This window comes from Equus quagga, chromosome 13, assembly GCF_021613505.1.
Source record: "Equus quagga isolate Etosha38 chromosome 13, UCLA_HA_Equagga_1.0, whole genome shotgun sequence".
Lineage (NCBI taxonomy): Eukaryota > Metazoa > Chordata > Mammalia > Perissodactyla > Equidae > Equus > Equus quagga.
This window is the reverse complement of record NC_060279.1, coordinates 13,554,916-13,579,175: the sequence shown is the minus strand read 5'-3', so window position 1 is coordinate 13,579,175 and position 24,260 is coordinate 13,554,916. Positions and strand designations below refer to the sequence as shown.

Genomic DNA, 24,260 nt, shown 5'->3' with positions numbered 1-24,260 from the left:
TCTGGAAGGTGAGAACCGAGTCAATTTCGAATGTCTGTGTGGAGCAGAGCTCCTCACCCACTCCGGGAAGGTGTTGCATTTAGAAATGTTTGCCTTGGATATGGCCCCACGTGGAACAGGAGAATGTACCCACACACAGTCCTTTACTCATCTGTGGGTGATGTTATTAATGTGGATATTCTCTAAGTTTAATGACAAGACTAGCTCAATCACTGTTTCCATCAACAAAGTTGCCTCTCCCGTATCTGATAGGCACTTGTTGCTGCTGCTTTGTCTGTTGGTTTTGGCTGCTCAGCCTGCAGCGCCCTTCCTCTTTGGGGGAATCTCCCTGGGTGAGTCTCAGCAGGAGGCGGGAGCCATTAGGCCCCCTGGGAGTGGAAGCCGCCAGGTGCTTCCACTTCTCCCCACCCCTGCAGAGTTCGCAGGTTTTCTGTCCTGGTCCAGCCAACTGGGGGCTCTGACCTGTGAGGGAAAAGGTGTGGGGACAGAAGAGAACTGGCCTCTGGCTGTGGCAGCTAGGCCCGGAGACCAGCTGTGAAGGCAGCGCACCGCGTGCAGTGCAGCAATCCCAGCAGTGGCTGCTAACCATAGTGCGGCCTCAGCTGGGGCTCCTGCCGCCAGCTGCCTTGGAGCCTGCCCGTTTCCCCAGCGTGGATCTCCAGCCTCCCCACTGATAATGTCTGTGTGTGTGTGTGTGTCCCCACGCACTCAGTAAGTTCCTTCCCTGCTTAAGCCAGCCTGTCAGTTTCCGCACCTGCCGCCCTCCGTGGGTGTGGCACTGAGCTGACCCTGCTATCTTGCTTGGGTCCACAGTAACAGAGTTTGGGATCCTTCTTCTCCCAGGCCCTGAAGTTAGGATTCCTAGCCTGACACGGCCTCACTGCGCGACTTGTGCCAGATCCCACCGTTGCCCCTGAACGTTGCTAGGTGCCCTCTGTAAAGAGGAGGGCTTCTCTGCCGGCAAAGCCCCTATGAGCCCGAGGGGCTGTGCAGCAGCCAGACCCAGTTGCACAGGTTTTAACAATAACCGCCACGTCCTTTGGTTTTCCTGGCTGTAAACAAGCTTTGACAAGTCCTTCCCATCTCATCGTTCCTGAGATTTTTTCCGACTTCACAAGACCACTGAGGCTGGAGTCCACCTCCAGGGAGAATACAAGCCTCTGAGTCAGAGACCGGCTGTGAGGCTCCCAGCAACTCTCGGGTGCGGCCTGGGCTATACTTGGGTGATGGCTGTGCCAGGATAGAGACAGTAGATGCCTGCGGGGTCTGCAGTTTCCTCAACATACCATCCTTTTCGAGAAGGAAGGAAAACCAGTAGCTGCTTACTCATGACTGTGTCCTCTTGCGGACAAGTATGCAGCTGCGGTGTCCGGGGGGAGCGTCTGAGTGCTGGGCTCCCGTCTCCTGCTAACCGCCCCACCCACGGCTGGGCAGGGCTTCAGCTGGTGCACGCTCATCATGGCCCTTAGGGTGGTTGAAATACCGAGCCACTCCCACCGGTTGGTAAACAACTGCTGCCCTGAGCCGCCATCCCCAACCCAATTGCCACCTGCCCATCATTACTCCAGTCCTTTCCCAGCATCCCCCAGACTCCTCACAATCCAGCAACCAGAGGGTCACATCTGGCACAGCCAGCACTCCCAGGTTCTGGCAGGTCAGAGCCAGAGACTAAATATTTTGGGTATCACCCCTGCCCACAGGGGTCCTCAGAGCCCATTCGCTCCTGACTTTTCTCCCATCACCACACACATGGCTGCCCAGTCCCACCACTTCTCACCACCAAACTAACACGCAGCCTGTCCTCCTTAGATGGTCCAAGGACCACCTCCTGCAGGAGCTCGTCGTGATTTCACAGACCACGGATCTTGTCCTCACACCCACATCACTCTGCCTTCCTCTAGTCTCACATGGACCCTGCTTCACCAAAGATGTCTCTTCGAGAATCTTAAACTGATTGTTGCCCGGTTGGTTGACTGGTTACAGATCCCCGCCTTATTGTTACCTGGCAGCAGGTAAGCGATGCCAAAACGTCTAGGGCCAGGGCCAGAGAGGGGAAGGTACCATGAAGGCTGGCTCACAGCAGGTAGGGCTGCCTCAGAAGCGAAGTTCTTGAGCGAGGCCAGGCCAGAAAGACCCTAAAGCTAGGGAGTCATGAGCAATGCTGAGCTGGTCAGTGGTCAAATCTGGGAAACTCGGGTGGGGCCGAGGCAAAGGGAAGGTCAAAGGGTGGGGTCCCACCCTGAGCAGAAGGAGGGCATGGCAGAAGTTCAGCTTAGTCACAAACCCTGTGTGTGGCAGAGACCTTCCCTCTGGGCCAAGATGGGCCTCAAAGTGACAGGCTCCTAATGGCCGGGCAAGGAGACCACACAGCCCCCATGCAGGCTAAGGGATGTCCATCCCACCCCCACTCAGCAAGGAGGCTGCAGTGAGGGGGCCTTGCTTATGGAAACGTGAATCACGTTTTTCCATGATGTGTCATGTTTGCTTAGAAACTGACCTCCCCTCTCCCCCAACCCCATTGCCAGGGATCAGGGGCTCCTGACATGTTTGCTTGAAATCTCTCTGTTCCCTGTCAATTAGACAGTTTAACTTTCTACTGTGGTACCGATGAAAGTCACTATTCAGCGCTAGACCCAGATCCTGCAGGGCGGGATTTCGTTGCCGTGGAGATGGAATCTGGGCTCCGCGCTGCCCACTTGTTCAGTTGGGTGTTCCTGGGCTGACTCACAGCCCAGCACACAGCAGGAGGCACTCTTCCTGCACCCCCGCAGCCTTTCCCTCCCCAGATTTCTCCAGACTACGGCTTCTGCTGACCAGCTGTTTAGCCTCGGTACTTGATACGTGCTGCTAAAACCTGCAGCCACGGGAGCCAACAGCTGAGCCCACAGGAGCCAACCTCTGGCCCACTCGGATCTCAGCCACACCCCAGAGCCGCAGAGAGAAGTGACTCAGGTTGGACACTGTGGCTCCAAGTGACCTCAAGTGACTCACCGCATACAGAATGAAGCTGACACCCTGAGTTTCACCTATCAACTTAATTTGTCATGTACCTGGCAGCGGCTATACCAGCCACTTCCCAGCACCAGCTATATTTATATGTGGGAAGACCTGCTAACATCCCAAGCTTGCCTGCCCTGACACGAAGAGCCTCAACTCCAGCTGCACATCTGCACACATGGGGACCATTGGCAACCCCTGGGGACCCAGGCCTCCTGCCACGATCTCAATGGAATTGGTCTAGAGTGGGCCTGGGCCCGTGTTTCCAGAGCTGCCCAGGGGATTCGAATGTGCAGCCAGGGGTGAAACCCACGGCTCTACCATCTGATTCTGTTAGGGAGAAGGATGCTAAAGAGACACACAATTTCCATCCCAATTCAGTCAGGAACACACCTGCAGCCTGGCTCAGGCCTTCAGTTGGTGGGCTTCTGGTGTGAACTCAGTTATCCTCATTTCTAACCTCAAATTGTCCATAATTATGTCTGTATCCAACTCTTTCTCCTTGAGCTTTAGTAACTTTTAAGTTTCTGCTTCATTCTCTGGACTGTGAGTTGAGAGTCTCAGTTCATAGACCACCTCTGAAGGCAAATTATTACATCATAAAAAATCTAGTGATGGGAAAGTAGGTTGAGAATGAAATGCGAAAGGTCATCTGACGGCCCTGACACAGTCGTGGATCCTGTACGTAAACTCTGTTTTGTTTTGCTTACGTGTTTGTTTCTCTTAGGTCAACACTTTGTTACATATCTTTTGTTTGTTTCGTTTAGCTTTCTTAATTTTAGAGACTTTTGAACATAGACAAAAGTAGAGAGAAGAGTTTCAGGGACATACCTATCCACTCCCCAACCCCAACAGTGGCCAACCTGGCCCCATCCCTCACACTCACAAGCTTAGCCTATCTTCTATTATTTCGAAGTAAATCCCAGATATTGTACTATTTCACCTGTAAAAGCTTTTGAAAATCACTCAGAAAGAACTCTTTTTATATCCTAACCACAATTCTATTATGCATCAAAACAAATCAACAATAACTCCTGGTGTCCAAATTTCCAGATTGTCATACGTGGATTTTTAAAAAAGCAGAATCAAATGAGGTTCACATGTTGAAACTGGCTGATATACCTTTTAAGTCTGTTTTAATCTCTAGCTTACTCCTCTATCCTTTTTTTTTTTTTCTTTTTTTTACAATTTGCTTGTTGAAGATACTGGGTTGTTCATCCTGTAGATTTATCCACAATCTAGATTTTGCTGATGACCTCCCTGTGGTGTGATTTAATATGCTCTCTGTCTCTATTTTTCCTGTAAATTGGTTCTTGGATCTAGAGCTTAATCAGATTCAAGAGCGGTTTTAGTGGTTGGTGCATTCTTCCAACAGGAGGCACGTGATGTCTGGCTGTCTCTTTCCGTGATATTAGATGCTGCAGATGGTCAATGCCTGAATCCTCTGGTTCATTAAACCTTTCAATATAATGACATCTGCTTCTTCACTCCTCTTTCATAGAGGAGTTCCAGTTTGCAAATGCAGGAGGAAGGACAGAATCCCATATCACTATTTATCTACTGGTTGACTCCCAGGATAACTGCTTGATTTCCTCCTTTTATTTACCATTTTCAAAATAAAGAATTGCTTTCCTAGCATCCTCTAACAGTGAACAATTAGAGTTGGGTTTAGTTTTTAGTATTACTATGAATTCATGGGTTTTAACACGTGATGTCTTTCAATTCATTGCAGTTAATATTCTTATTGATGCTCAAGTGGCCCCATTTTAGGCAGTGGGTGTGTCTTCCAGTTGGCTCCTGAATCCTTCAGATGTGGCCTGACAAGTCTGTATATTTAGAACAAGCCTCATCTTGTACATTTTCTGCCCAGACCGAGAATCAGCCAAGAGCACTGATTCCTCTCAGTGGGAAGTGGTATTTGGAGATTCCACCACAGATGTCTGGAGTTTACCTATTCTTTTATCTGACGGGAGTGTCCTTGAATTTTAGTTTCTCTGTCCTGGTCTTAAAGTCACAGTGGCTTTAGTTCTGAGGCTGCTCAGCATTCCTACAGGATGAATACACGTGAGCAGTGAGTCCAGAGATGTTTACGAGCACAGACTGGGGGGACAGACAAAGACAGTCGTAAGGGGTTTAGAAACTCTTCTGTAGGCAGCAGGGGGTGGGAACCTTCTAGAGCAGTGCTTCTCAACCTTTAACGTGCAAACAAATTACCTGGGGATCTGGTTAAAATGCAGAGTCTGATTCAGTAGCCCTGGGGGGCCTGAGATGCTGTGTGTCTAGCAAGCTCCCTAGTGATGCAGTGATGCTGGTCCCCGGGCCGCTCTCTGAGTGGCCAGGCTCTACAAGCAGGAAGCAGGAAGGAGGTGTTGTCACTGAACGAGCTAAAGGAGCTCAGAGTGAGGGTGAGGGAACCTTTCTAGAGCAGGTAGCATTTTTGCTGGGACAGTGGCTGGAACTTTTTTTAAAATCAGGAGCCAGAGCAACAGAGTAATGGTACCTTCACTTTTAAATTAAAAAAAAAAAAACCCCTATTATTAAGGTGTAACATTCATAGATCAAAGGGAGTAAATCATAAGTGAACAGCTTGATCAACTTTTTGAGATATAATTCACATACCATAAAACTCACCCCTTTCAAGTGTACAATTTGGTCATTTTTAGTATATTTATATTGATATTTAGTTGTACAACCATGGCACGATCTAATGCCAGAACATTTTCATCATCCTTAAAAACAAATCCTATACCCATTAGCAGTCATTCCCCACTCCTCCCACCCCCAGCCCCCGGCAATCACTAATCTATTTGCTATCTCTGTGGATTTGCCTATTCAGGACTTTTCATATACATAAAATCTTACAGTATGCAGTTTCTTACAGCTGGCTTCTTTCACTTAGCATAATTTTTCAAGGTCCATCCACATTGTAGCCCGTATCAGCACTTCATTCCGTTAATGGTTGGATAATATTCCATTGTATGGACAGACCACATTTCGTTTACCCATTATCATCAGCTGATGGACATTTGGGTCCTTTCCGTCTTTTAGCTATCACGAATAAAGCTGCTATAAACATTCACGTACACGGCTTTGTGTGGGCATGTATTTTCGATTCTTTGGGATATATACCTAGGAGTGGAATTGCTGGGTCCTGTGCTAACTGTACGTTAAATTTTTGAGGAACTGCTTTTCCAAAGCAGCGGCACCATCTTACATTTGCAGTTTGATGAATACTTTTTTATTCACATTGCCACCGCCCAGATCAAGAACTACTGTTATCAGCACTCCAGAACCCTCCCCTGCACCTCTTTCCCGTCATACCCCCACCCTAAGGGTAACCATTAGTTTGACATCTGTCACTATTGATGGCTGGGACTTTGAGAGGCAGGACTCAGGGTACGTTCCCCGCGGTGAGAACAGCGTTAGCAGAGGCACAGCGAACGAGGAGGGCAATCCCAGATTTAAATCCTGTGTGGAGAAGTCCCCAGATTCCCCTGTTGTTGTACCAAGACCTGGTGAACAGATTTGCTCCCTCCACGCCTCACTTCCTGCGCAGCCAGCCGGCGTTTTCAGAGAAATAACAAGCGGTGGGCTTCTCAACTGGGGTCCCCTGGGAGGCGCGGGAGGCAGCTGGAGTGGGGAAGAAATGCAGTGGGCACCATGCTCAAGGCTCATCCTAAGGCCAACCTCAGCATGAAGGGCCACGGTGAAGCCCGTTTTGTGAAAGGGTGGCTGCAATGAAGGAGTGTGCCTTTGCAATGGCCTTGTCACAACCGTCCTCCCCTGCCCTTTTAGTCTCCTCTCACCTCCCACCAGCAGGCTCTTTAGGAAAGACTCAGACCCCCAGACCTCAGCCCACCGCACAGCCGCCGAGGCAGGACTCTGAGCGCGTCTCCCGACCAGCAGGGACTGCGCGTGGGCAGTGCACAGCGCCGCCCGCTGTTCCCCAGTACAGAGGGCTGCCAGGTGGTGGCCCTTAGGGTGTCGGGCCTGCAGCTGCCACGTGAGGCCCCCAGCCCCTGGAGGCCCTTTTTCCCCGCATCAGTGGTTCTTTGGCGTCCAGCCCTGCAGTCCATCCTTTTCCCCTGAACTGACCTTCTCCTCTGGCCTTGTCTGAACACACGCATAGAAATACACATGCAAAGTCACTGTCATACACACTGAAAACTGCTCCGAATTTTTATCCCTGACCTGAAAATTGTTGACTTGCCAATGACTTTTCATTACCAGCCCCTCACCCCCAAAAGTCCCTCCTGCCAGCTCCTCTGAGAGATTGTCTGACAGCCCCCTGGCAGGTGGTCAGGACTTGCTCCAAAAATACCATCCCTGACACGGACAGCCTGAAACTGTCTCGTCCCTTCCAGCCCACTGTCTGGGAATTTATCAATTGGAGATGAATTTGGGTACTCTTTAAATGATGCACAAGTCCCTGGGAGGGCCAGTCTGTCACACATCGGGGTGCATTAGTTTAATGGATTGCTGTCCTGCCAACACGGAGCTGAGAAAGGCAGCTGCAGGCATGGGAGTGTGCATGGGAGTGGAGGACCGAAAACTCTGGAGTAGGGTAGCCACAGGGGGCAGAGCAGGCTAGGATGTGCTGCCCAACATCGTGTGCCCCATGTGGTCCTGAGGCTCTGGAGAGGTGAGTCACACGTCAGGGTCTAGAAAGGGAGATGGGAAGATGCCAAAGACAGACTTCTAAAGGTTCAGTCTTTTATACACACCAAGCAGGGGTTGAATCCCAACTTCCCTTCCTCTTCCCCAGGGTTCTCTTATGCCTACTCATCTCTCTTCCCTCTTCTCTTCCCACACTCTCTTTCCTGTCCTCCATACCGTCCTGCCCATCTTCCTTTTCTCTCTCCAGAACAGAAAATAGTTTCGTTAGTTCTATTTTCTCTATATTAGAGATTGAAATGTCTTTGGGGGGCTAGCCTTGGAATCTAACTATTGTTATAGCACCACTTTATGGGAAAATGCATGGTCTAGCCGTGACCTGGCTCATAGTAGGTGCTCAACAAATGCTGGTTAAGTAAATAAAGGAATGAGGGAAGGTCACTTCATTGTGAGTTCCAAATATTGGGTTTTGGGGTGGTCTTTTGGAAATGATCCCTATGTGGGTGACCACTGGCTTTCCCGTAGGCACAAATCAGAGGTGTCAGTCGTCCTGGGCCCCCGCAAGATCCCAAAGATGAAGCCAGGGTGGGACCCGGGGTCTAGACCCCCAATCTTGTCTGATTTCCTTTCTTCCATCCTTGCAGCTCTTCTTCTGGAGAGGTTGGTGGGCAGGCACTGATGGGGCCCCAGCGCCCTCTGCTGGTGTATTTTCAATACTGGCTTCTGTGTACTTGGGCTTATACATACCCTTGTGGGTTGGGTTTTTGTTTTGTTTTCTGTTTATTTAGGTATTTTTAAATTTTTCACAGTTTTTTTTAAGATTGGCATTTGAGCTAACATCTGCTGCCAATCTTAATTTTTCTTCTCCTTTTTCTCCTTCTCCTTCCTTTTCTCCCCAAAGCCCCCCAGTACATAGTTGTATATTCTAGTTGTAGGTCCTTCTATTTGTGCTATGTGGGACGCCACCTCAGCATGGCATGGCCTGATGAGCGGTGCCGTGTCTGTGCCTGGGATCCGAACAGGTGAAACCCCAGGCCGCCAGAAGCAGAGCATGCAAACTTAACCACTTGGCCATGGGGCCGGCCCCTACAATTATGTTTTTGTAAAAAACCTGTTTGATTGCGGTAACATTGGTTTATGACATTATATAAATTTCAGGTGTACATCATTATGTTTTGATTCCTGTGTAGATTACTCCTGTTCTCCACCCAAAGACTAATCACAGTCCGCCACCACACACGTGTGCCTAATCGTCCCTTTCGCGCTCCTCCCTTCCCCGCTTCCCCCCTGGTAGCCACCCATCCAATCTCTGACTCTATGTGGCTGTTTGTTGTTGTTTCTATCTTCCACTTATCAGCGAGCTCATACAGTATATACCCTTGTTTTTAATGCACTTGGGCAAGGCTGGGAGTGAGGATTCCTGGTTTTTTTCCAGGCCCACTCTTCAGTGAATGGCAAGTCTGAAGGTGGCTCCTGGTGATAAAAATGAGTGTCAGGGTGGGCTCCCAGCCATTAATAGTTTAATTGAAAGTGGGTTTTGTTTTTGTTTTAACAACCTCCCTGGCTCCAGCGCCCAAGTGTGAAGTAGAAATACCTTCTAGTCCAGGCTCAGGCTGCGTCTGATGTCAATGGGGTCTTTCACATGCTTTTGAGAAGCACAGGTCTGGTTTTCCCTAAGCAAACTGAGAGACTTTCCTCCAAGAAAGAGAAGCAACCCTGTGCAACACGACTGGCTCCTGGACAGAGGCTGGCGCTGGGCTTTCACTAATTCACATGAAACTCTGGCACCCCCCAGAGGCCCGTGGGGTAGCTGAAGAGAGAAGCCACAGGCTTGCTCTGCACCAGATCCTTCCAGCGCTCCTCCGGGACTGTACCAGCAGAAACTGAAGAGCTCCCGGGTCAGGGGTAGCAGGCAGGGAAACACCCACAGAGGTCCAGAACCCAAGGACCAACTGACCCAGACTGGGGGCAGCCTCGTGTTCAGAGGGAGGCCCCTGTTTTCCATGCGCCCAATGGCACGGCATAGAGCGCTGCTTCTCAGACTCCCATGGGCCCTGGAGTCACCCGGGAAGTCTTGTTAAAATGCAGATCCCGATTCGGAAGGTCTGGGATATAGCCTGAGACTCTGCATTTCTAACAAGCTCCCACATGATGCTGATGCTCCTGGTCCAGGGACCACACCGTGAGCAACCAGAGTGGAGAGGAAACAGGGTCTGAAATCAGAATGCTCTGGGTTCAAATTCCAGCTCTGCCACTTATGCTGTGATCTTCGACAGATTGCTTTCACCACCTTCTCTCTCAGAGCCTGCTTCATCCCATATGAAATGGGAAGAATGACCATTTGAATGACTTCATAAAATGACAAACAGAATGAGGTCGTAGGGTGCTTGTAAGAATAAAGTGAAGGAATGCAGGGAAAGCTCATTCAGAAAAGATGCTTACAGGCGTGTGTCCCCTCAGCAAGTGTTGACTGGTTCCCTGCTATGCACCTGGCACTGCCCTCGGCCCTTGGATAGAGCAGAGACAGAAACAAAACCTCTGCTCTCAGGAGCTCATATTCTAGCAGAAGAAGACAGACAACAAACAGGTACAATGCATAGTATGTAAGTTGGTGATAAGTGTGCTGGAGAGAAAAATAAAGCAGAGTAAGGAAGGTAAGGCATGCAGGGGGTGGGGACATTGTCATTTGTATGGAATAATAGGGAAAGTGTCACTGCTTTGAGTTAATTTTGAGGTGCGGGAGCTGAGCACATGGTTAGCTGAGGAAATGGGAGGGAGCATTTGTAAGTGCAAAGGTCCTGAGGCAAGAGTATCCATGGTACCAGTGAGGAAGAGGAAGGAAGTCAGCATGGCTGGAGCCCAGAGAGTGAGGGGGAGAAGACTGTGTGTGGGGGTGAAGGTGGCAGGGCAGATCCTTGCAAGCCATTGACTTTGGATTTTGCTCTGAGAGAAATGGGAAAAAAGTGGAAAGTTCTGAGCATAAGACTGACAGGATCTAACACCTTAAAGGACAACTTTGACTTGTTGAGAATAGACTGTGGGGAACTCGTACTGCCCTCCATGACCATTGTTAACAACTCGGAGGAGAGAGGAAGGGGGCAGCGACCAGTGGGGGAAGTGGTGGGAGGATCCATATTGAATAAGCATCACTCGTCTATAAACATGAAGCCATTTTGGTCCTGTTTCCTATTGTCCCTCTAAATGTCTGCAATGGGGTTAATGAGCCCCCTTTCTCTGGAGGAACCGTGGGGGGAACGTGGCTTCACTCGTCGCTCCCAGGAAACGGGAAGGGCTAACGCGCCTCCAGCAGAAGAGATTTTAGCAGAGCTCAGCTGATTTTCTCTCCATCTTAAGGGTCCTTCCTGGGCCGTCTTCCTCTTCCTTTAAAATAATTATTGCTTTTTATTGTATCAATAATACATGTTCGTTGTAGAAACAGTAGAAATTATAGATAAGCACAAAGAATGATAGAAAAATTTGTCAGAATCCTCCTATGCAGAGGAAACCCGTGCCGTTATTCTGGTGTATGTCTTTTCAGTTCATGCATGCCTGCCTACGCACACTCACACTCACACACACACACACACATTTTTACCAAAAATGGGATTATACTTTAATGCTGCTTCATAATTTGCTGTTTTTCACTTAACATTTTATCGTTAACATCTCCTGAGGGTATTAAATATATTTCCACAATATGTTCTTAACATCAGTAGAACATTCCTTTTTATGGGTGTGCCATAATTTATTTAACCGATTGGTATCCATTTACATTGTGTCTGATTTTTAAGTACGTATTATAAACGACTCCAAGATGAGCATCCTTGTAGCTCAATCTTGGCACCTGTCTGCAATTTTTCCCTTCTTTTAAAGCATCTGATGGGTGTCATCTAATCACCTCTCAGAAATATTTTCCTGCTTAGACTCATACTGGAGTCGCTCATCTCCCCACATCATCACCCATAAAAAACAAAACAAAAACAACCTCTTCTTGGTCACACGTTTAGAAGCGGATGTCAGTCTTAAAGTGTCTACGGGCAGAACCTCCCACCATTAAACATCGCTCCATCACCTGCTGAGGGCACGGGCTCCACCATCGGGCTCCCCTGCTGTGAGAATCCGGGTCGGGCTTTCAGACTCACTGTTGAACCTCAATTCTGGAGATTACACTTGCTTTGGTTGTTTTGCTTTAGTAAAGAGAGAAGTACCACAAAGTCACCCTGATCACACGCATAGGAGGGTAAGTCTCCTTTGAAATACTGATGAGGAGCACAGGAGGGCTCGGGGGGCCCCCTGGAGCCAGTCAGGGTAGGCCTCCTTTAGGAAGGGGGGTGGGTAGCCCATTGCCATGGAAATGGGTATAATCGGACCTGTTGAGTCTGAGAGAGACTGGTCTGGGCTCTGGTCTGTGCTGATGGCTGCCTGAGCCCAGCCTCACCTCATCTGGGGCTGGCTGTGCCTGTGACTGAGAAGGGATGCTGTGAGTAGGCATTGTGCCAGGGCCATGGCAGTGACAGGAATGATGACACAGCCTGGCCTCCTCCTGGGCCCAGCCTGCCCCCTAGTTGCCACCAAAGGACTCATCCTCCTGTTCCTCTAGTGCCTGCTTGAGTCAGGGACCAGGGCCGCAGCGCCGGTTCTCTGTGGGTGGGCTGGGGTGAGCGAATGGCACCTCACACTGCTGGGATCAGACATTGAGACTACAGGAATGAGACACTGGGTTACAAGGGCCCCATTCTGTCCTCGAGATCAGTCAGTCGCAATCCCCACACCATTCTTATATTTTCCTATTGTTTGATTTTCTCATATACACGTGCTTCCTCCTCTAAAAACAGCTATAGGTCATTTGTTTATTTTTTAAATTGGAGTAGATCAGCATCCAGCTCATTGCAGGCCTGGCTATGCCCGGAGTCAGCCAAGGCGTCAGGAACCTGGGACTGAGAATTGAAGGCCTTTTAATCTAGGAAAGGCAATCTGACCTCACCGTCGTTGTTGTCATTGCAGTTTTTGTAAAAAATTGAATTCCTCAACAGTTACTCTCACTTAACCCTCACAACACCCCTGTGAACTGGGTGTTATTATCCCCAGTTCCAGAGGAAAACACTGAGAGGGGCGAAGTGACTCACCTGCAGCCACACCATTAATTTGTGTCCAGATTCAGCTGACTCGAGGTCTGCACACTTTCTCCCTCACCTCCTTACCCTTGGAAGTGCAACCGGCCACAGAGAGCCACAGATCAAAGGGAGCAAGGAGCACGGGCCCGGGAGGCAGCAAACCTGGCTTCTGGTCTTGACTTTGCTACCAGTTGGCTGTGTGGCTGAGGGCTCCTCCCTGCCCCTCTCTGGGCCTCAGACTCCTCATAGCAAATTGGAGAGGTTGCCTGAGATCTCCGCGATTCCTTCTAACCGTGGGGCCTTAGCCTTGTTCGGTGGTGAGTGACAGAAAGCTGCTCTGTGGCGACAGGATGGGCACTGCAGTCCAGGAGTCCTCAGGCTCACGAAGCGAAGGCAAGGGCTAGCATGGGACCAGTGGGCCTGGCCCTGGGAGGTGGCCCTGGCCGCCCCTCTCTAGAATCGCCTGGGTCCCGACTTCCCTCAGCCCCTCTGCTTCATTCTTCTCTCTTTGCAAACTGGTTTTCTTCTTCTACAGACCACCTTTTTCTGCTTCTTTGGCCAGTGGTGGCAGATGCCTCTCCAGCTCCCAATTATAAGCCCGCAGTTCTGGGGGCCAAGGGAGTCTCAGGAAATTCTAATTCCAAATCCCCAGGGAAAGAAACCCCATGGGGCAAGCTGGGTTGGCTAGCCGCCTTGGTCTGATCGACTGTGTTCTATAGCATAAAGAAGAAGTGGGGGCCCAGGTCAGGGAGACGCCCCCCAAGAGGCTCTGCACACAGGACAGGAAAAGCATCTTTGGGAGAAGAGACAAGGTTAAATGTAATTCCGTTCCAGATGAGGTGACATTGAGACCGACAGAGAAGGCACAAGCTCACCAGCATAGCTGGCCCACGTGCGGTGTCAGCAGGAATGACGAGCTGTGGCTCCCGGAAGGTCCATTCCCAAGGGCAGACACGACAGCTGTTGACAGCCAGGCAGACCTGTCCTCTCAACCGACACACTGTCGTCCTTCTGTTGCCTCTGAGTTGGATGACGTGGAATGGGGAAATGGGGGGCTTGGAAGGGTCAAGGGACAGGGGCTGCAGAGCCCGCTGCCACCAGTCCTGGGCGTGATTAGCACTGCAGGCTCATCTGCACAAAGACGACTCAGGGCTTCAGCTGATCCCGGCAGCTCTGTTTCCCCGATGACCTTGTTTTAGTTCTTAAAACTGACATCCGCTTAGGTTTGAAAACACAATAAGGGGAATTTGGCCACAGAATCAAGTCTTGAGAAGGAAGCTCCCTCATCCCATGAGCCAGTCTGAACACAGGACACAGTCATGTATGTATAATTCCAGACATGATCTGGGATGGAAACCTGGATAGTCCAGAGAGTTTTCTTGGGACCTCCTCCCACCCTGCTCAGTTCTGGGGGGACCCTGCTGGCACCCCGGGACCCTTGAAGCACGTCCACAGTGCTGAGGCTGCAAGTGCTGGGAATGCTGTTGGGGGTGAAGATGGCCAATGTGTGAATCACCCAGGGAAGGCAGCCAAAGTTCAGACGACCCAGATGTCCTGAGCACCCGCCGGGTACGGGGCTCTGCTGCCCTGCTGAGGGTGCAGACGAAGACTGCATGAGCACTGCCTCTAGGGACGGTGGAGCTGCATGGAGAGCAAAGAGATATGCAGGATGGAACTAGTGAGGAGGAGGGAAACTTCTCTAAATGGCGCGTGGGCTAGTCATCGAGTCCTTGAAGAGCCGTGTGGAGGCAGAGGGCAGTCCAGTGGGGATGCTGAGGGCTTCGTGGAGGTGAGAGAACGCGGTGAGCAAAGGCAGGGGCATGGGAGTGTGACGGGCACATTCGGGCCCCTAGAGTGTAGGTTTACAGAGAGGAGTGGGGGCGAAGACATCAGAGAGCTAAGAGCAGACCAGAGGGGCAAGGTCTTGAACAGCAGCCTGAGGAGTTTGGATGTCGTCCCGTAAGTAATGAGCACTGGAGAAGATTTTTGAGCAAGGGAGTGAGTTGGAGTGGAAAGCAGTGGTTAAGGACCAAGTATCTAGAAGTGGTGTGCACCGTGGATTGCAGGTTGAAAAGAAACTACTGGAGTCGAGAAAAGTGTGTCTGAAGCTGTTGCAAGTGATTCAGGATCCAGGTGCTAAAAGCCTGGATTAGGCTCTGTAGGGGAATTGGGGGACTCAGGAATGAACACTGCAAATGTTATGAAGACTGCCTGGGAACTGGGAGCTCATTTGTTATGGGAGGGAGAGAGAAAATGTCAGACTTGAATGACTACACGGTAACAATGTCAAAAACAGGGAATGTTTGCCTTACATCCACACATGCGTCAGCTGGCAGGGGTAGTGGGTAATAAATGAATTCTGTGTCATCTCCGCCCTTAAGCATCTCACATCCTCCTCTCTCATCCTCAGCTCTTCCAGAAAAGGTCCTGAGAGCCATCAAAGATATGTCATGGAAGAGGTGATCGAGAGCAGAGTGGAGAGGAGAGAAAATTCCATTGCCAACCTGTAACAGGTACTTTGCCCATATTCTCAGAAATCCTAAAAAGAACCAAAGGAGCTCTGGGAGAGGAGGAGAGGAGGCAGGGGCCTGGCTGCTCAGGGCAGGGGCCCTGAGCTCCACAGCACTGAGATGTCCCCCCGGGACGGATGGCCAAGGCACCTAGTGGACAGGCAGACAGGCTGACAGCAGCCCTGTTAGGGAATGAGGTCGGCCCTTGTCCAGAGCTCCTCCTGTGCTTTGGGTGCCAGGACACTGAGCAGGGACAAGGACCCTGTCAGGAAGTCAGGCAGAGAAGGGATTTGGGTGCAGAGGTGGGGAGTCTGTTTTTAGCTGCACTGAGTTTGACAGGATGGCTTGGGCTGGGAGAGACAGATGCATCTGAGCTTGGGTGAGAGGTCACTGCTGGCGTCCAGAGACCGTGGCTGGAGACCACTGTTCATTCTTCTTTAGATCAAAGTTGCCATGAGTTCCTCTCAAACAAATTACGTTCCTGTCTCAGCCAGCTTCTCTGCTGGGGTTAACAATCTGGGGAGTGAATGCTGATGGAGAAAAGGGAGGGGAGAGGCATTCTGTAATGAAGTTATGTTATGGACACCCAATTAAAAAAAAAAAAAACAATAAAATACATTGTTCCCGAACATGAGGGACAGGACTAGGGGTTGAGTTTGAGAGTTGCATGAGTCTTCCCTTTTCTGCCCGCCCCTTCTTCTTTTCCCCGTTAATTAATGAATCTAGACTCTAGATCCCAGAGCCAGTTTGATTTCTCTCAGGAGGGCCTGTTTTAATTTGAGTTTGACTTCTGATCATGGAGAGCTGATGCTGACGCAGTGCCACACAGTCACTCATTCACTGAACAAACTGTTAATTCTGGGGCTGCTGCACTGAGCAAGACATATATGAATCTCACCCTCAGTCTCCAAGAAGGAAGAGAAGAAGGTCCCTAGAATACAGTAAAAGAAAATAGGAAAAAGCCTAGAGGTTGTCCATACTTAGGATGTAGGCAGAGGCGTAGTAACCAAGAGAGAGATGAAAGGAAAAATCAAGGGTAGGAAAAACAGCAATCCGGGAAGCTGGGGATCCCGGGAGCGTGAACCCCCAGGGTCAAAAGCAGGCGCTAAAGCTGGAAGAACAAGGACTGAGGAAGGACCAACGGAACTGGCTGCCAGGAGGCGACTGGCTTCCTTTAGGGGAGCTGCTCCAAGAGAAAAAGCAGGCGGAGGTTGGGTGGGGGAGGGTGGAGGCAGAAAGGGCTCCTCAGAGAAGAGGAAGGAACGTGGGGGAGGGGGAGGGATTGGAGGAAAGCGGTCAAAGGCACAGACTTCCAGCTATAAGATAAATAAGTAGTGGGGATGTAATGTACGATGGGAGGACTCTAGTTAACACTGCTGTGTGGTATACAGGAGAGTCGTTAAGAGAGCAGATCCTGAGTTCCCCTCACAAGGAAAAGCAATGTTGGATGTTAAGTAAACTTACTGCAACCAAATCATTATGCTGTACACGTTAAGACGAGTGCTGTGTGTCAGTTACTGGTCTAGTGGTTGAGATTTGGCGCTCTCCCCACCACGGTCTAGGTTTGTTTCTGCTCAGGGAACCACACCACCATCTTCCGGTTGTCATATCTTGGTGGCTGCGTGTCACTGTGATGCAGGAATCTATGCCTCTGGTAGTTCAAATACCAGCAGAGTCACCCATGGTGGACAGGTTTCAGCGGAGCTTCCAGACTCAGACAGACTAGGAAGAAGGACCTCGCCACCGACTTCCAAAGAAATTGGCCTTGAAAACCCCATGAATAGCAGCGGAGCATGATCTGATGCAGCGCCGGAAGGTGAGAGGACGGCGCAGAAAGACCGGGCAGGGTTGCGCTCTGCTGTCCACAGGGTCGCTGGGAGTCCAAACAACTGACGGCACTAACAGCAAAAAACGTCGATTATTTCTCAATAGAATCAGGGAAAGGAAAAGAAGAGTAGCAGGCAGAGCTGTCGGCGGTCAGCAGTGTGGGACGCTGACCTGGGGGGCAGGTCTGACTTCCTGCTCCCTGGAAGTAGCAGGCGACAGAACCACACGTTGGCTTTTCAGGTGGCTGAAGGACTGTGAGGGTGGCCGAGGACGCACGGGTGTGCACTTCCACAGTCACAGCAGTGGGTGAAGGGCAATACAACTCACTTTAATTTCTGAACTCGGTGCCAGCCGCCTCCCTGAGGGCAGACAACTTAATTTAGTCTCTTAGGAGTTAGGTTTTCTTCAGGTTAATAATGCAAATATTTTTTGTTGGGAAAAAAAAGGGGGGAGGAAAAATTGACCTGCAGGGCACCATGGGCCAGAGAAGATGTTTACAGACAGGACAAACACACAGAGGGCAATGGGGAAAGTTGCTTTTACTCAGCCTATTTTAAAGAATCATCTGGGCCACCAATGGCAGAATGGATAAATTATGGTGTATTCATAAAATGGAAACCGCACACTAATTAAAAAACAATGAGGGGCCGGCCGGTGGCGCAGTGGTTAAGTTGACACATTCTGCTTTGGCGGCCCGGGATTCGCGGGTTAGGATCCTGGGTGCAGACATGGCACCGCTTGGCAAGCCATGCTGTGGCAGGCGCCCCACATATAGAGTAGAGGAAGATGAGCATGGATGTTCGCTCAGGGCCAGTCTTCCTCAGCAAGAAGAGGAGGATTAATTAAGATCAGGGCTAATCTTCCTCAAACAAACAAACAAACAAAAAACCCCAATGAACTATTTGTTTTTTATGCTTGAATTGCCTGAATTGCACAGACATAATTCTGAGCAAAAGAAATTTTGACACAAAAGAGTACTTATATGATTCCACTTGTTTCGAGTTCAAGAAAGGCAAAATAATACATCGAGGTAGAGATTAGAATAGTGGTGAGCTGGGTGTGGGGTAGGTATGGTTGGGAAGAGGTGCTGGAAATGTTGTAAACAATGTCAGTGATGTATCTGCATATAAAAATTCATCAAGCTGTACATTCGTGCATATAACCATATACTTTATACCTCAATTTTTAAAGTCTTTGAAAAAATAAACAGTAGATGTGCACCTGTATTATCTACTGCTGCATAACCAATTACCTCAAAACCTAGCAACTTAAAACAACAAGAATTTATTGTTTCACAGTTTCTGGAGGTCAGGAATTTGGCAGAAGCCTAACTGGGTTTTTCTGGCCCGGAGCCTCCTCATGGGGTTTCAGTCAAGATGTCAGCTGGGGCTACAGTCATCTTGAGGCTGGACGTGGGCTGGAGCACGATCCTCACGTGGCTCTTGGCAGGAGCCTTCAGTTCCTTGCCATGTGACTGCTTCCATAGGACTGCTTGGGTGTCCTGAGGATGTGGCAGTGAGCTTCATCCAGAATGAGTGTCCAAGAGAGAATAAGATGGAAGCCACCACGTCATTTATGCCTTAGTCTTAGACGTAATACACCATCGCTTCTGCCGTACTCTATTCATTAGAAGCAAGTCCTATGTCCAGCCCAGACTCAAGGGGAGAAGAATTAGGCTCCTCTTGAAAAAAAGAGTATCAACGAATTTGTAGGCCTTTTTTTAAAACCACCACAGCATGGAACAGAACAATGCACTGTTCCCAGGTGTTTGGAGCTTTTGTAGTCAAGGGCCAGGGTCTGGGGAGTCCTCTGTGGTGGGCAGAATAGTAGCCCCCCAAAGACATCCATGTTCTAATGCCCGGAAGTTGTGAATACCTATGTTACAAGGCAAAGGGGAAGTAAGGTTGCCCATCAGCTGACCTTAAAATAAGATTATCTTGGATGATCCATGTGGGCCAAGTGTACTCACAAGAGTCCTTAAAAGTGGAAGAAGGAGGCAGAAGAAACGGTATCAGAGTGATGCAGAGTGAGGAGGATCCGACTGGCCATTGCCGGCTTTGAACATGGAAGGGGACCTGAGCCAAGAAACGTGGGCAGCCTCCAGCAGCTGAGAAAGGCAAGGAGACAGCTTCTCCCCTAGAGCCTCCGAAGAAGTGCAGGCCTGCCAACACCTTGGTTTTCGCCCAGTGAGACCAATTTTGGTCCAATTTTGTGTTGTCTTAGTCCATTAAATGTGTGGTAATCTGTACAGCAGGAATAGGACACTAATAGAAGGTTATACCCACCCTTCTCCTGTTTCCCATCCCTAATCCATTTCTGCTTTCATCACATGCCTTTGATTATTGTGTTTATATACAGTAGTCTCCCCTTGTCCTCAGGGGATATGTTCCAAGACCCCCAGTGGATGCCTGAAACCATGGATAGTACTGAACCATAGATATACTGCTTTTTCCTTTACATACATACCTATGATAAAGTTTAATTTACAAATTAGGAACAGTAAGATATTAACAACAGTAATTAACAAAAAATAGAAAAATTATAACAATACACTGTAATAAAAGTTATGTGAATGTGCTCTTTCTCAAAATATCTTACTGTATTGTACTCACCTTTCTTCTTGTGATGATGTGAGATGATAGAATGCATAGGGATGAGATGAAGTGAGGGCACAGAGTGGAGCAGTGGGGGGTCATCGGCTCATCCCCACCTTTGCAAGGGCCTGAGGCCTTGGAAGGGGTATGTCTCCTTTCAGGTCGGGGAAGAGGAAACCTTTGAGGGGGAAGGAGGGTGGATCTTCAGAGCCCAAGAAAAGGACGACGTTACTATCAGCAGTGGCGCCCTGAGTTCTGCTGACAAGACCTAGAGGGAAGCAAGGCAGACTAGACCCTGGGCCTGGGGGTTCCCTGATTGCCAAGACATCCCCCTACCTTCAGTGCAGGAGCTGAGAACATGGAGGGAGCAGGTGGATAGCGCAGTGGGGGTCTCTCCTGCAACCACACAGAATGGCGTCTGATAGCTTCAGGACCTCCCGTCTGTTTTGACCTGGGACCTCTGCAGAATCAGGCAGAGTGGAGGGAGGCAGTGGGGTGGGGGGAGTGGGGATGACCCTGAGGATGACCAAGACAGAATTTCCCCCTAACCCATCAGGAAACAGGAAGAGGGGTTGGGGTCTGAAATACACTGATTCAGAACCAAAAAAGTGACACTCTGCACACTGAAGTTTGGGGCTGATACTCAAAATGATGACGCTCGCTTTGTCTTTAAATGGAGGTTTTATCTCCAGGTGGAGAAAGGCCTGGGCGGGGTGGCGTGAAAGAGGGCAGTGAGCCTTCACCGCGTGGAGCCCGGCGTGGGGAGAGGACGAGCCGGAGCCGCGGGGAGGTTCTGAGGCGGCGCTAGGTTGCAAGCATGTCCTCGATCGCATGGAGGTTGAAGCACAGATATATCAGAAGGCAGCTCCAGATGCCAAAGGCGAAAAAGGTGCCCAGGCCTGGCTTGGAAGTTTCCTGCCAGAAGGGGAGAAAGGCAAGAACCTGAGGCAGGGTCAGCTCAGCAGCCAGCAGGGCGCCCTCCCCTCCACGGGAGCCTCTGGGCAGCCGCCTCCAGGCTGGGCCACCCATCTTCTCCTTCCTGGTGCCATGTCCTCTAAGACTGAGTGGACGTGTTGGGAGCAGAAACTGCACAACCACAGGTGGGATTTGATGCGAATGCAGCCTGAGCACACTGCCTTCGGGGGGAGGGGGCGCCCGATTGAGACAAGGCATTTCTTGTATGGATCTACCTACCCCTGATTGCAGTTGTTCTTTGGGGCACACAACAAACATTTCTCCTGTAGAGGACAGAAACGGCACAAGAAAGATCATTTTTCCCTGGTCCAAGATGGCCAGCCTGCTGGGCACCTCATCAGGTCTTGCTACAGGAAAGGACAGAACAGTACAGTGGCGCTTGGGAGCAGGCTCATCCAGGGTTGAGTCCTACTTGGTCATGGCTTAGGAATCTCCCCAGGTCTAGAGGACAAGACCCCAGAGAGGCTCCAGGCTGGCGAGGCATCCTGGGGCCAGCAGAGGGGTGGAACAGCAAGAGATAAGGAAGAGAGAGGGCCCAGGGGAGGTCAGGGAGGAGCAGGAGCCCAGGGGTGTAGCAGGAGCCGGTGCAGGGTGGGTGTTGGGCTTCACTTACGCAGCAGGTCCCACATTGATGAAGGCAATCCAGCGGGTCCTCTTTTGGTTTTTGCAGTGCCACACTCTTCTTGTGAAGAACCAGTGGAGCTCCATCAGCTCCGTGCATTTTCTTGAGCTGAAGCTGTGGGTCTGTCTTTCCTATGAGCTTGAGTTCCTGCTGCTCCTTTGGTCCTCTTCTGCGGGGACTGGGGAGTCAGGGAGGGGCAGAGTTGGGGAGACAACTTCCAACGTGACAAGGAGATAACCTGTAGCACAGGTGGCGGTGGAAGGCTTTGACTGCAAGGCTTCGGGGCAATAGAAACCAAGACAGCTCCTTGAAGAGTCTGAGAGTCCTCTGAGCCCCAAGGGACATTTAGCCCAGTGAAGGGAAGAGATACTTTAGGCATGAGGAGAGATGGGTGCAGGTTACACTTACAGCTTGCTGTTCTGTATGTTTATTAAAACATCCATCTTCTCATCCATATCCTTCTGCAGTTCCTTCAAGAGAGAATTCAAAGCTAGAATCATCATCTTGCAGGGCCTTTGAAATCCCTTTCTTCTGCCTCTCCCTGTAAACCACTCAGAGATCACCTCTGCATCTTACTTCCTCAAGAGTCCTCGCTGGCCTTGGGGGAGGTGGCTTATGGGGTCTACATGACATGTGCCACCTCTCCTTTTCCCCTCCCCCATTCCCTGACGAGACTGACGCACAGGAGAGTCCCTAGGGCTTTGTCTAAACTCTCCAGGTGAGTCAGAGGCCAGGAACTCTTTCACCTGATTTCACACTTGGAGGAGACCATTATGTGCCTTGGTTCAATGCCTATAAAATGACGGAATCACGAAAACAAATCTTGAGACCCCCAAAGACACTTCTGACTCCAATGTTTTGACCCCTGCTATGCACCCAGACCCTGTGTATTTGAGTTTACTTCGTTTTGTACCCAATTCCTGGCAGAAAGGGTCGACACAATATAAAACTGACAGTAGCTCAAATGGCACCTCATTTATTATTTACTAAGAACTAAAAGAATAATCAAATCTTCTTGGCAAAGTTTAGATCTATAAAATTTGACCTGGGAAATGGGATAGAAATATGGTCACAGAAGAAATTCTAAGGTGGCAGGCGTTCTCATTGACAGTGTTTGTTATGGACAAAATCAGGGTTGGACTGAACATCATAAAATATAAATGAAAAATAATTTGCTTCAAGGAAAATAATCTTAATAAAAATTAAATATTTGGAAAGTTTACTGATCTGTGGTAGAGAATTGATCAAGGAATTATACTGTCTGAGTGGAAATAATTTTAAAAAATACTTTCTTGAAAAGGATTTTTAAATGTTAGTATAAGTTTTGAACAAAATATTTGTATTCATAAATAGGGTAAAAATATCCTTGAAGTCAGAATGTCCCCTGGGTCCAAAAAATCAGTCAAAATGGCCCACATTCTTACAAGTCTCACCATCACTTCAAACTCATCATGTCCCAAATGGACCTCTTCATTTTCTCTTCTAAATTAACTCTGTATTTCCCAACCGGGCTTGTCATTATCCCTACTTGCTTCTAATCACTCAGATTAAAACTTTGATGTCATTGTGGATGCTTGCCTCTCTTTCATTCTATATACTGGATTAATCACCAAGAATGGTGTTTTTCCTTCGATGCACCTTTCAGATTTACCCATTTCCTTCTGTTCCTCCGCCTGCTCCAGCTTCCTCACCTTGAGCTGGGACTCGGCTTCCTGTCTGATATTCTCGCTCCTGACAGCCCCAACCTGCTGCCCTGACCCCCTCAGGCCACCTCGCAAACAGCTGCGGGCTCAGCTTTCTGAAGTGCTGCTCCTTGCATGTCCTTTGATTAAGAATCTCCAGAGGCCTCTCACTGCTTACACAACCACATCCCAACCTGTCTGCCTGTCTCTCAGAAGCCTTCATTATCCGCTGCCTTTGTGCCATTCCATTTTACTTCTCACACTTTCCCCAAATGATCCCACTTTTATGACTGATCTCCCCACTGACCGAGATCCCCTTCATGGTCATCCTGCTTCCATGCTGTGCGCAAGCTGTTCCCGTGCCCGAAATAGCTTCCTTTGTGCCTTTCGATACCCAGTCCTACCCACTCACAAAACGTTTCCTGTGCTCACATTTTAATATAGAAATAATACATGCCCTTTGTAGGAAACTGGACAATACAGAGGAATATAAAAGAAAAAATTAATCTCATCACCTAGCAATAACTGCTATTAACCCTTTTGGTACATTTCTTTCCTGTTTGTTTTCTATATATTTACTTACCTATTTTTTTCTCACATAGTTGAGATCAGCCTGTATATACTACTCGCATCTCGCTTTTTCACTTCTCATTAGAAGCATTCTTTTTAAACACTGGCTCTGATAGTTCCTAATTTTCATTATATGGATATTCTATCATTTATTTGGTTAATTCCTCTACTGTTGAAAATTGTAGTTGTTTGCAAATTTTTCCTATGATCAATAATCCTGTGATGAACATCTCTTTCTATATACCCGTGCTGGCATTTCTGATCATTCTCATAGGTTGAGTTCTGAGAAGTAGAATTGATTAAGTCAAGGGGTTTTGATACCCATTGTCTAATTCCTATTCCCATTTGTACAAACTTCCACTCTGACCAGCAGTATAACAGCGTTCCTGTCTTGCTCTACAATTGTCATAATTTAAAACTTATCTTATTGGAATATGACAATTATCTAAGTATTGTTCTCATATGCATTTCTTTGATTATTCATGAAGTAACCCTTTTAAATCCACTTATTGCTTTTTAGTTATATTCTCTTCTGTGGATTGTCTGTTCCTACTCTTTGCCCATTTTCTTGTTTGGTTCTTATTGATTCGTGTGAGCTTTGTATGTTACAGAGAAAAACCTTTTGTCTACGTCTATCGTATTTGTGGAAAACTATTTCCCCAAAAGAGTTGTTTGTTTTTAATTCTGTATATGGTGCTTTTCTCTTATAGTTTCTAAAAATTTCATATTGCTAAATATATCAATATTTCCTTTGG

General features: G+C 48.9%; 1 protein-coding gene across 1 annotated transcript in view; it reads right to left on the bottom strand.

Moving 5' to 3' along the window:
• Nucleotides 1–205: 205 nt before the first annotated feature.
• The window catches only part of TEX35 (testis expressed 35), a 30,428-nt gene continuing 6,373 nt past the window's right edge, over nt 206–24,260 (bottom strand). Inside the window, exons 6-11 of the mRNA XM_046680760.1 lie at nt 21,662–21,723; nt 21,245–21,431; nt 20,851–20,894; nt 19,675–19,807; nt 6,804–6,993; nt 206–462 (exon numbers count right to left, since the gene is read on the bottom strand). Of these exons, the coding sequence (XP_046536716.1) occupies nt 206–462; nt 6,804–6,993; nt 19,675–19,807; nt 20,851–20,894; nt 21,245–21,431; nt 21,662–21,723 (873 nt within the window). The remainder of the gene's footprint in view (nt 463–6,803; nt 6,994–19,674; nt 19,808–20,850; nt 20,895–21,244; nt 21,432–21,661; nt 21,724–24,260) is intronic.